Source organism: Labeo rohita, chromosome 6 (assembly GCF_022985175.1).
Source record: "Labeo rohita strain BAU-BD-2019 chromosome 6, IGBB_LRoh.1.0, whole genome shotgun sequence".
In the NCBI taxonomy this organism is placed as follows: Eukaryota; Metazoa; Chordata; class Actinopteri; order Cypriniformes; family Cyprinidae; genus Labeo; species Labeo rohita.
The window spans coordinates 390412-402440 of record NC_066874.1 but is presented as its reverse complement, the minus strand read 5'-3'; the positions used below and the strand labels follow the sequence as shown (position 1 = coordinate 402440).

Here is a 12029-nt window from a genome sequence, read left to right as displayed (position 1 = left end):
AGGCCTACAGCAAAGTAGAAAGAGTTTGGCCTCATAAAATAATCCCCCAAACAGCTGTCAAAATTGACCAAAAACAATAAATTTTATTCTGTCACTAACTGATATATATATTCATCACAATCAAAAATATTTTTGTTTTTAGAATATTTATTAGTGATGCATGCAATGATTACAGAATAACCAAAAAAATGCAAAGAATGGCAATCACAGATTTTTGAAATCCAAAACAAATCCAAATCAGAAATAGTGTCTAACTATTGCGTCCCTTGTTGCACGTCCTGTTTGCTCGTTCTGGCAGAATGCAGGAGGTTGGTCAGGGTCTCCAAGGGGCTCAGGTGCATCATTGTCAGCACAGAGAGGGACATTGCGCTTAGTAGCGATGTTGTGCAGGACAATACAGGCAAGGGTTATGTTGCATGCTTTCTGTGGCTCCGCTCTCAGGTAGTTAAGGCATGCAAAGCGCCTCTTAAGAACTCCATTTAAACGCTCAATTGCACATCTTGCTCTGCAATGAGCAGTGTTGAAGCGTGCCTGCGCCGGTGTATTTGCTGTTAGAAAAGGAGTCATCAGCCATGGTAGGAGTGGGTAGGCACTGTCTCCTAATATTATGCCATCCGGTCGGTTGGTTTGAAGGTCTCCATATAGAGCGCTGTCCCTCAGGATGCGTGCATCATGGACAGACCCAGGCCACTTGACAACGCAGTTGGTGATGATGAGGTCAGCATCACACACAAGTTGGACATTGATGCTGTGCCTCCCCTTTCTGTTTATAAACTCCCATTCATTCTCACGAGGTGCTTGTATATGCACATGTGTGCAGTCGATTGCTCCAATAGTATTGGGCATATTCCCCAAAAGAAAAAAGTTGCGCTTGGCCTGGGCAATCTGGTTGTCCTTTGGAAAAGAAACAAATTCATTGACCAGGCTGGCCAGTGCGATTGACACATCTCTCACCACATCACACACAGCTGATTTCACCACTCCCATATAGTCAACAACTTGATAGAAAGTCCCACATGCATACAATCGGAGAGCAATGAGGATCTGGTCTTCCACAGACAGACCGTGACTCCTTTGGGTTCTGTGTTGAAGTTTTGGCCAGAGAAGGTTCACAAGGTACTCTATATCAGCCTTCCCAAAGCAAAACCGGACATACAGCTCCTCAGTGGTGTATTGCTCCAGTGGCTTGGTACGTTCAACATACACCCTTTGACGGTATCCTCTCCTGGCAAAGTGGTGGTGGCGGTGGACAACACCTGCCATTTCACTGTCTCTCTGTGAATCCTCTGAGAAAGGCTGATTTATATGGCTGTGTAATTGTTCTTTTCAAACACACCTATTACAACCGATTTGGTTTTGGCTTGTGTTCAATTGAGGCAATTGGACCCAAGGCCTATAAATGATGAACAATGTTCACTATAGTAAAGCAACGGAACCATGGTCTCAAGAAGCTGTAACTTCACTGCTGCTGAAACCAATGCACTACTAGAGGGTGTTCGGTGCCATTATGGAACAATAGTGGGAAGTTTTAATTCTGCTAAGGATACCAACAAAAAGAAAAATGATGTTTGGATTTTAATCACAGAAAATGTGAATGCCATAGGGTCTGGCCAGAGGAGGACCACAGACCAAATCAAATTGCGGTGGAAGAATCTTAAGGCCAGGGCAACAAAGGACCATGCTGAAGCCAAAAACCCACAAACAGGCAACAAGCCCTTTTAGAGGGGAGATTACACAGATGTGGTCCTCGACATCATTGGAGGTGAGAAGTCGCAAGCTCTCCATGGTATTCAAGGTGTTGTAGGGGATGGCGAGCCTTGGATTGAGGAGGAGGAGGAGAATCTGCCAGTTCCTCCTGAGGCTGATCCAGAGAGCGTATTTATATTGAATCTCAGCTCTGTTCCTGAGGAAGAAGCTGGATCCTCATTGGTTGAGCCAGTGGTAGTTGCCACAGGATCTCAGAGGAAAGGCTTGAAGCGCCCTTCATCAAACAAAGATGATGATTACAAGGCACTTCTGCAAAAAGAGACTGAAAGGGCAGAAGCACAGCTTCGTCTGGCAGAGGAACAACTGACTCTGACCAAACTGCAGCAAACCAAGGCCAGACTTGAGATCCGCCTCCTAAAGGCTACGCTCAGACAAGCTGGTCTCTCCACATCAGATGAGGAAGTCTGAAATTATTGTGGAGTATTTGACATTAAGTCTTTTTTTTTATTCAATACATCTATATTTGAAACTTGTTATAAATATCCTCAGTGTACAGTGTTTGTGTTGTAGGTCTCAGATGAGCGGACTGCTGGAAGAGGATGGGGTGGGGTTTTTCTTGTTTTTTGTTTTTTCTAAATGTGTGTGTTTTCATTTCAAATAAAAATAAACTTATATTGACCCCACACTGGCTATTCTACTTGTTGCTCTTTACATATCTATAGTTCTACATTGTGATTTCCTATCCTGTTTGAGCACTGGTTATCCAGATTTGGTGATCCTGAACAGTTCCTATCCGGATCAGATTGATCCAATCCGATGTTGCTTTGAAAAACTGGCTCAAAAGTAAGATGGATTACGTGATCACGGATCGCAAAAAAAAGGATTACTAAATCCGGATCAGTTTTATCCAGATTAAACCTTTTGAAAAACCGGGCCCTGCTGGAGAGTGTTCTTGATCTGGCCAACTGTTGTGAAGGGTGTTTTCTTCACCAGGGAAAGAATTCTTCGGTCATCCACCACAGTTGTTTTCCGTGGTCTTCCGGGTCTTTTGGTGTTGCTGAGCTCACCGGTGCGTTCCTTCTTTTTCAGAATGTTCCAAACAGTTGTTTTGGCCACGCCTAATGTTTCTGCCATCTCTCTGATGGGTTTGTTTTGCTTTTTCAGCCTAATGATGGCTTGCTTCACTGATAGCGACAGCTCTTTGGATCTCATCTTGAGAGTTGACAGCAACAGATTCCAAATGCAAATAGCACACTTGAAATGAACTCTGGACCTTTTATCCGCTCATTGTAAGTGGGATAATGAGGGAATAACACACACCTGGCCATGGAACAGCTGAGAAGCCAACTGTCCCATTACTTTTGGTCCCTTAACAAGTGGGAGGCACATATGCAAACTGTTGTAATTCCTACACCGTTCACCTGATTTGGATGTAAAGACCCTCAAATTAAAGCTGACAGTCTGCATTTAATCTCTTCGTTTCATTTCAAATCCACTGTGGTGGTGTATAGAGCCAAAAATGTTAGAATAGTGTCGGTGTCCCAATATTTATGGACCTGACTGTATGTATAAAATAACATTTTTGTGCTAATGTTTTGTGAACATTATGTAAGTGGACTGTATGTTAATGTCTAGATTTTTTAATCTAGCGGTTGCTATGGTGACCGTACGCGAACGTGAATCGGTCTAGAGCGGACTGCACCGGACTGATCTCAAACTCATGCAGCTGGTCTGAAGCCGAGTCGCGCATGCGCGCAGATGAGCTGTAGATCTGAGGCCGCAAACTTCCGCTAAAGATGGCGGCGCAGCGCAGGAGTCTGATGCAGAGCGTAAGAAAGTGCTTTTCTCTCGTTATCAACACTATTTATTACTCGTCTGCTGCAGGGCTGCCTGTGTAGATTAACACACGGGTATTAGAAGGGTCGTGAGGGTTTAATGAATCAGTCGTTAGTGTTCATTCCGTGTGTTGATCTGCGACAGCAGAAGATCAGCAGTAGTTTGAACTCACTGTATTTACCACAGTAAAGCTCTGTGTGTACAGCGTTCAGCGTCATCGAATGCATTCATTCCTTTATTAGTTAGCGAGTGTCACTGTTATGTTCAACCTGATGGTCTTAAGTTTTGCTCTATTATATATTATTACACAAATTGTCAGATTAACCACTGAACCTACATGAATAAACACACATAGAACAGCAAAGCTGAGTTACTCATTATCTGAATGAGGCTTGATCAAATCTTGCCTGAAAATGGACAACATGTAAACAACACATTTAAAAGTCATTCGTGTTATAGAAATGTATAAAAATGTCATGGGTTTTAAGCTTAAAACAAGAATAAATGTCTGCCGATGAGGTCAGAAAAACAAACTTTGTATTTGAAGTTGAAGTTGTATTGTTTATTTATTTTATACTGTTTATTTTTATACCTCTATCTTTCATATTTTTCATGCATGAAAACTGCTATACAGATTGTTTATTATGAATATTATTTACTGATTTAATTATTCAATTTAAGTTTACTTTTCAGATTGTATTGGCAGATATTTATTATTGTTTCAGGTGTTAAGTGACAATTTTCATAACTTTTCCAAGAAAAAAACAGGTCTTTAATCTTACATAATTTTGTATTGTTTATTATAATTGTTTATAATTATTACGTATTTATTAATTCATTTTAAGTTAGTGTTTCTGACTGTATTGGCAGATATTTGTTATTGTTTCAGGTATTAAGTGACATCATTTTCATAACTTTTTCAGAAAAAAACAGGTCTTTTTATCTTACGTCGTTTTGTAATGTTTATTTTTTATTCATTCAAGTTTACTTTTCTGACTGTATTGGTAAATATTTGTTATTGTTTCAGGTATTAAGTGACATAATTTTCATAACTTTTTCAGAAAACAGGGGTTTATATCTTAAATCATTTTGTATTTAAAGTAAACGTGCTGATTTAAGAATTGTTTTATATTTTTGCTCTGGAAAACAAGATCACAAGAATATTTTGTGCAGTGCTGAGAGTGTTCAGGTCTGCGTGGATCGGGTGGTTTTGCGATGACCGATCGGAGCGATCGATTGATCAGATGTGTCTGCTGTGATTTCAGCATCAGAGCTGGACGGACGCTCTTCCTCTGTGTCAGCTGTGTGGCGTCGGTTCGGCCACAAACTGCGTGTACGGCCCTGACGGGAAAGGGACCCAGAGCCACCCGAACGAAGACGGACACTTCCGCTTCAGGTAGAGTCGCTCACAGTCGTTGCAGACGTCTGCGCAGACTCCGATCGGTGTAAACTCATATCACATTCTGTTTCCTCCCCAGCACTGAGTGCTGCTTCCTCTACGGCGTGTTTAACGGGTACGACGGCAACCGCGTGGCCAGTTTCGTGTCTCAGCGTCTGACGGCGGAGCTGTTACTGGGTCAGCTGAGCGCCGGTCACACGGACGCAGACGTGCGCAGAATCCTCTCACAGGTACCAGAGCTGAACCTCTGAGTGAGTTTTGAAATGGGCTGAAAATGAGCTCAGTCCAAGATTAGGATGAGTTTGTTTGTTCGTTCATCAGATTTGTAGAAATGTGTCATTCTGTCACTGTCTCACCAATGGATCCTCTGCAGTGAATGGGTGCCGTCAGAATGAGAGACAAACAGCTGATAAAAACATCACAATAATCCACAAGTAATCCACACCACTCCAGTCCATCAGTGAACATCTCGAGAAGACAAAAGATGAAACAAATCCATCATTAAGACATGTTTGAATAAAATTCCATAATCCATAATTTACAATAATAACACTTCCTCCAGTGAAAAAGTGGTCTGGTCTGAATCAGGAGAGAAATCTGCACAGATGAAGCACCGTTTACAAGCTAAAACAGTCCAAAATATCTCATATTTGAGTTATGATGGATTTGTTTCATCTTTTGTCTTCTCGAGATGTGAACTGATGGACTGGAGTGGTGTGAATTACTTGTGGATTATTGTGATGTTTTTATCAGCTGTTTGTCTCTCATTCTGACGGCACCCATTCACTGCAGAGGATCCATTGGTGAGACAGCGATGCACTGACACATTTCTACAAATCTGATGAAGAAACAAACTCATTTTGATCAAAATACATAAATCAAATTTTAATTTTTTAGGTGAACTATTCCTTTAAAGCAGAGCAAAGCAACATAAATTCAGTACAAAACAACAGTGTAAATGACAAAAAATATAAAGTGGATGGCAATAAAGAATAGATTGAAATAAAACAGTATAGAAAAATATCTTCTGTTGTGCTCTTTCAGGCTTTTGATGTTGTAGAGAAGAGCTACTTTGAGACCATTGATGATGCTCTTGCAGAGAAAGCAAGCCTCCAAACACAGCTTCCTGAGGTGAGACGCATGCATGAAGAAACTCAGATCACTGCTTCTGCTCTGGATAAGACTGTCTGCTCTCTGTCTGTCAGGGCGTCTATCTGTCGGCTCAGAATCAGAAGATTGCGGAGCGGCTGAAGGCTTTAGAGCAGGAGGTTTCAGGTGGAGCCACCGCCATAGTCGCTCTGATACTCAATAATAAACTCTACATCGCCAATGTCGGTATGTTCACACTCACTCACACAAACACACACACACACGATCCGAGGAATCAGTCGTGTCTGGAGCATAAACGCTGTGTGCTAATAGTGTCGTTTTCTTTATTTCTTTGTGTTTTCAGGAACCAATCGGGCTCTTCTCTGTAAGACCACCACTGATGGGCAGAACCAGGTGATCCAGATCGGACGAGCGCACACGACCGACAACGACGATGAGCTGTCCAGACTCGCCCAGCTGGGTCAGACACACACACACCTATGCATTAAATACAATGTCCAATCAAAATGTGACTTTATTATAAATGGACTTTATTGTAACTGGCATTTTCCTGATACAATTGCAATTTGAAATGTGTCTGATTTAGATGTTCTTTTGTGCCTTCTTGAGTTTTTATGTGGTTCCTAACACCTTGCGTGGCGTATGCTCCTGCTGAAACTGTTCTTATTTCTGAATATGTATTATCAGTAAGTGTTGATTGTGTGTCAGTTGAGCTTGTCGAGCGTGTGAATGATTGAGATTGTGTGTTTCTCAGGTCTGGATCCGGTGCGATTGAAGCAGACTGGACTGATCTCAGGTCAGAGCAGCACTCGACGGATCGGAGACTATAAAGTCAAATTCAACTACACAGACATCGATGTGCTCAGGTGTGTTTATGATCTCTGCGCTCTAAGAGTTCAGGGACTCTTCTTTTCTCCGAAACACGTGTGTTTATCATCGTACAGTCTCAATACAGTACACACACACTCACACACACACTTACACTCCCAAAGGCATTTCATTTTAATGTGTCATCCTGCATTGCTAACAAGCTTCCACAAGCTTGCATAGTTGCGGTTGCCAGATGTCAAGAGCTTAAATCCCCCAATCTGTTTCTACGCTGTGTTTTACCTAATCTACCCAACCTGGCAACCGTGCACATGCGCTGTCTCTACATCAGCAGCATTTTGAGATCATGAGCTACGCACGTATAAATGAACACAGTGACACACTTCACTCTGAACCTTTGCTATTTGATAATTGCCAAATTGCCTCTTTGGATTTATTTCATATAATCAGCAGTCCTAAAATGCACTATTGCTTTTGTCTTTGTCTTCTCACCATGATTGATATTATTCACATTAGCAGGTCTGAGATTTGGACAGAAACACACACACACACACACACACACACATCAATCAGGGTTCTGCACTAGTGCTCAGGTATTTTATAAATTAGTCTGGTCTTGTCTTTTTTTACTTGACTAAAAGTCTGGGCATTTTATTCTTCTGTATTCAGTATTTCAGTCTAGTTTCGTTCAAACTTTAGTGAAATCTCTTTCATTGAGTTTCATGTCATTTTAGTCATCTTTTAGCCACATTTAGTCATTTTGCTCAAAATTATAATTACAATTACTGCTTACGGTTGTTATTTCAGAAAATTATTTTTATATTTCATAATGGGTTCCGTGGTTATGATTATTTTGGTTGCCAGATAGGGAAGATTAATTATAACACTGGACAAAAAAAAAACAGACTGGGGGATTTAAACTCTTGACATCTGGCAATCACAACAAACAGACTTGTGGAAGCTTGTTAGCAGTGCAGAATGACAAATTAAAATGAAACCAGCAGGCAAATATCACAGATGATGATGCTTAATAAATGAAGAGAAGCAGAAATCATGATCACGATTAAAATGCAGCCCTATTTCATTAAAGTCAGATGAACTGACTTTAACAGAAAATTGAGTGTTCGCTATTGTCCTTTGCGTTATCAACACTGTTCTCTTGTTTATTACTGTAAAGCTGCTTTGGCACGATCTGTATTGTATAAAGCATTATATAAATAAAGGTGACTTGACTTTAGAAATACCACATTTTCATATACGCGCATTTCAAGAGAGCGTCAGCACATATATGCAGGGTTTATTTGATCATATCAGGTTTCCTGATTTTTTACATTTATCTTATACACTGACATTATGAAAACTGGTAAACAAAAAGCTTCTCTCAAAAGCTAAAAAATTAACATGAACTCAAGCAATTGTAAATTATCTAAACGTTTTTGCACTTTTTTTGATAACGTGTCTGTATTCAGTGCGGCGAAGCAGAAGCCAATCATCTCGGAGCCTGAGATCCAGGGGGGGCAATCACTGGAGGGCGTGACGGGCTTCCTGTTGCTGATGTCAGAGGGGCTGATAAAAGCCCTGGAGTCGGCTCACGGACCGGAGCAGGTCAACCAGGTGATTCATCTGCCAGTTAACATGGATTATAACTTGTCAGTCGAGTCGTAAGAGCTGCTGAAGTACAGTCTCGTGTGCAGCCTCGTTCTGATATCCGTGGACTGCATTTCCCATGTTCCCCGCCAGGAGATCGTTGCCATGGTAGCAGCGGAGCTGGCGCAGCAGAGCAGTCTGGAGGTAGCGGCGCAGTCGGTGGTGGAGCGCGTCAAACGTCTGCATCACGACGCCTACGTGAGCGGCAGACAGAGGGCGCCGCACTGCGCCCGACACGAAGACATGACGCTGCTGATCAGAGTCATTAACTACACGCTCGCAGACGGATCGCTCACGCCCACACAAGGTTCATTAGTTTACTGTGGTGAACACTTCTGTCTGATAAGTTAATCATCTATGTCATTTAAACAAGTCTTTGAATTTCCAGTACATTTTTTACATTGATTCATTTTCAAATGATTTTTTCTAATTTGGCAAATGTCATGTAGAATAAGTATAAATGTCATTTTTAAAATGACTAATGTTTTGAATAGTTTATTAAATATTAATAGTATATTGTGTGGGCTTTCCCAGCTGCATTAACACAGAATGTGTGTGACGAGCGTGTCTGGAGTTCAGTGATCAATGTGTCCTAATGTAACGTGTGTGCAGGAGGACGGATCTACCCGGTGTCTGTGCCGTACTCGAACCATCAGAGCACCAGTAAAACCAGCGTTACGCTTTCTCTGGTCATGCCGGCTCAGGGAACACTGACCAACGGCTCCAACACCACGGCCACGCTGGGGGAAGACACGCCGACCGCTGGGTAACAGCAGCACTGAGAGTGATCATGAAGATCACAACCTTTGCTTTTTTTTTTAGCTTCACTTAAACTTCAATCATTTGGTTTGTGTTTGTGAGTATATACACATACATACATACATATATATATATATATATATATATACTGCCGCTCAAAAGTTTGGAATCAGTAAGATTTTTAATGGTTTTTAAAGACATTTCTTATGCTCATCAAGGCTGCATTTATTTGTTTAAAAATACAGAAAAAACAGTAATATTGCAAAATGTTATTACAATATAAAATAATGTTTTTTATTTTAAAAAATAATTTATTCCTGTGATGCAAAGCTGAATTTTCATCAGCTGTTACTCCGAGTGTCACATGATCCTTCAGAAATCATTCTAATATGCTGATTTATTATTAGAATTATTAATGATGGAAACAGTTGTGCTGCTTAATTTTGTGATACTTTGTTTCAGGATTCTTTGATCAATAAAAGGTTAAAAAGAACAGCATTTATTTAAAATAGAAAGGTTTTCTAACAATATACACTACTGTTCAAAAGTCTGGGGTCCGTAAATTTTTATTCCTTTTTTTTGAAAGACATTAATACTTTTATTCACCAAGGATGTGTTAAATTAATAAAGAGTGATAGCATAGATTTACATTCTTAGAAAATATGTAAATTTTGAATAAATGTTGTTCTTTTTAACTTATTATTCATCAAAGAATCCTGACAAAAAAGAATCACAGGTTCCAAAAAAAATATTAAGCAGCACAACTGTTTCCAACATTGATAATTCTAATAATAAATCAGCATATTAGAATGATTTCTGAAGGATCATGTGACACTTAAGACTGGAGTAACAGCTGATGAAAATTCAGCTTTGCATCACAGAAATAAATTATATTTTAAAGTATATTAAAATAAAAAAACATTATTTTATATTGTAATAACATTTTACATTGTAATAACATGAATGCAGCCTTGATGAGCATAAGAGACTTCTTAAAAAAACATTACAGTTCTTACTGATACCAAACTTTTGAGCGGCAGTGTATGTGTGTGTGTATATATATATATATAAAACTAATTATTTTAGGTTAAATTTAGTAGATTTTTTTTTTTATATATATATATATTTTAGTACATTAGGTTAAACTAAGAAAATATTTCAAAGTTCTCAATTTCAAATGTCAAATAATTTTAGTTAACTAATCACATTAGCTAATGATGTTTCCTACAGCTGAATGCATCATAACTATATGAATAACGCATAAATCTCTCTCCGCGGCCCCCCGTTTAACTGTAGTCTACTGACACCTCTGATTCCCCTGACCGTAGACACCTTACAGCCCATCAGTGAGAGTCCTGACCCCGCCCCTCTCTCTGACCCCACCCCTCTCCCTCTGACCCCGCCCCTCTGTGTGTCTGTGCTCCTCCCATCAGTCAGAGCCCCACGGCGACGCTGCAGTCGACCAACACGCACACGCAGAGCTCCAGTTCCAGCTCCGGAGACGGCAGCCTGTTCCGGCAGAGAGGCAGTCAGGCGGCGCAGCCCGACGAGACGGGACGCGTGCCGCCCTACGTCGACTTCACGCAGTTCTACCGGCTCTGGGGCTCCGACCACAGCGACGGCCAGGGTCTGTCTGCAGATCTGGGGCCGCAGTGAGGAGTCGCACGTGAAGCCCGTCCCATCGGCCCTCTGCAGTCACAGGTGACTCGCCTACACAATGTTATTCACATCTGCGATCTCGTTGAACTGTATTATCGGACTGTAATCATGAATGGAGGAGCTCTGACTCTGACAAAGAGAAAATCATCAGCCAGCGTCACAGGAGCAGGTTGTGTTCGTTCACAGTGACGTTTACGGTCCAGCATCACGTTATGATCAGCCTGCTGTCCTTGAGTTTTACAGCTCCGCACACTCGTGTTTCTCTCAGCTTCTTTCTTTCTGCCTCAGCGGAGTTTGACGTCTCTGTAAGATCACAGTGTGGTTAAACCGGCTGAGCTGCGTATATATGTCTGTCTGTCTGTTTTCTGTGTTTGTGTGTTCTTTGAGTTTTTGTTGTCTTCCTATAATAAACAGCTCTTGTTTCAGATCCACATTCTGGTTTGGTTTCTCTTGTGTCAGTTTGAAGAGTCGTCTGACGCTACAGGTGCTGCTGCAATGAGCATTTTCACTCAGTTATAGTCAGGCTTATTTCCGCTCTGTCTTTCAACACACATGAATCAAATGGTATTTGTTTGTGACAGACATTTACCACATTATTATGTGGTAAAACTGTGACTTGTTTGTTTCAAAATGACAGAAATGAAACGTGTGCTGTATAACAGTGTTATTTTAGCACGATTTCTATTATTAATACTTTGAATTAACTTTTATTTGTATATTTTTGTGTTCACTGTAAATGTTTATTTGTTAGGTATGTTTGTTTTTTGAAATCTATTTAAAAATATACTTTTTAAAGATAAATATAACAAAAAAAATCCAAATAAAGTAATTATGTAATTCTGTTTAGCATTATTTTTATTTAACCTTATTTTAGTTCTAATTTTCACTTAAATTTGTAAGTTTTTCAACATAATATTTAGGATAATTTTAGATTTATTTGAATTCAACACTGTTTAAAATAGATTTTTAATAGTTTTAGTTAACATCGGTGCTGTATAAACACAGGTTACAGCAGCTCTTCTCCCAGTGGTTCAGGATCAGTTATCACAAATTGGTTTGAATTGTGACATTTTTAAACAGCCCT

The 12029-nt window shown here is 40.3% G+C and overlaps 2 protein-coding genes across 2 annotated transcripts; one reads left to right on the top strand and one right to left on the bottom strand.

Annotated features, from left to right (window-relative positions):
• Window positions 1-237: 237 nt before the first annotated feature.
• On the bottom strand, window positions 238-1263 carry LOC127166662 (putative nuclease HARBI1). Its single transcript, XM_051112118.1, has one exon. It carries the CDS (start codon window positions 1261-1263, stop codon window positions 238-240), a length of 1026 nt encoding a protein of 341 aa, XP_050968075.1.
• Window positions 1264-3400: 2137 nt separating this feature from the next.
• On the top strand, window positions 3401-11372 carry tab1 (TGF-beta activated kinase 1/MAP3K7 binding protein 1). Its single transcript, XM_051113546.1, has 11 exons — window positions 3401-3536; window positions 4809-4939; window positions 5022-5172; window positions 5987-6073; window positions 6148-6277; window positions 6396-6512; window positions 6807-6918; window positions 8350-8494; window positions 8621-8834; window positions 9140-9293; window positions 10720-11372. Exons 1-11 carry the CDS (start codon window positions 3504-3506, stop codon window positions 10940-10942), a joined length of 1497 nt encoding a protein of 498 aa, XP_050969503.1. The 5' UTR covers window positions 3401-3503; the 3' UTR covers window positions 10943-11372.
• The last annotated feature ends 657 nt before the right edge of the window (window positions 11373-12029 follow it).

Coding starts and splice junctions, on each gene's coding strand:
- LOC127166662 (XM_051112118.1), bottom strand. CDS start 1,263: ATGGCAGGTGTTGTCCACCGCCACCACCACTTTGCCAGGAGAGGATAC.
- tab1 (XM_051113546.1), top strand. CDS start 3,504: ATGGCGGCGCAGCGCAGGAGTCTGATGCAGAGC. Junction 3,537..4,808: donor GCAGGAGTCTGATGCAGAGC/GTAAGAAAGTGC, acceptor CTGTGATTTCAG/CATCAGAGCTGGACGGACGC. Junction 6,074..6,147: donor TCCAAACACAGCTTCCTGAG/GTGAGACGCATG, acceptor TCTGTCTGTCAG/GGCGTCTATCTGTCGGCTCA.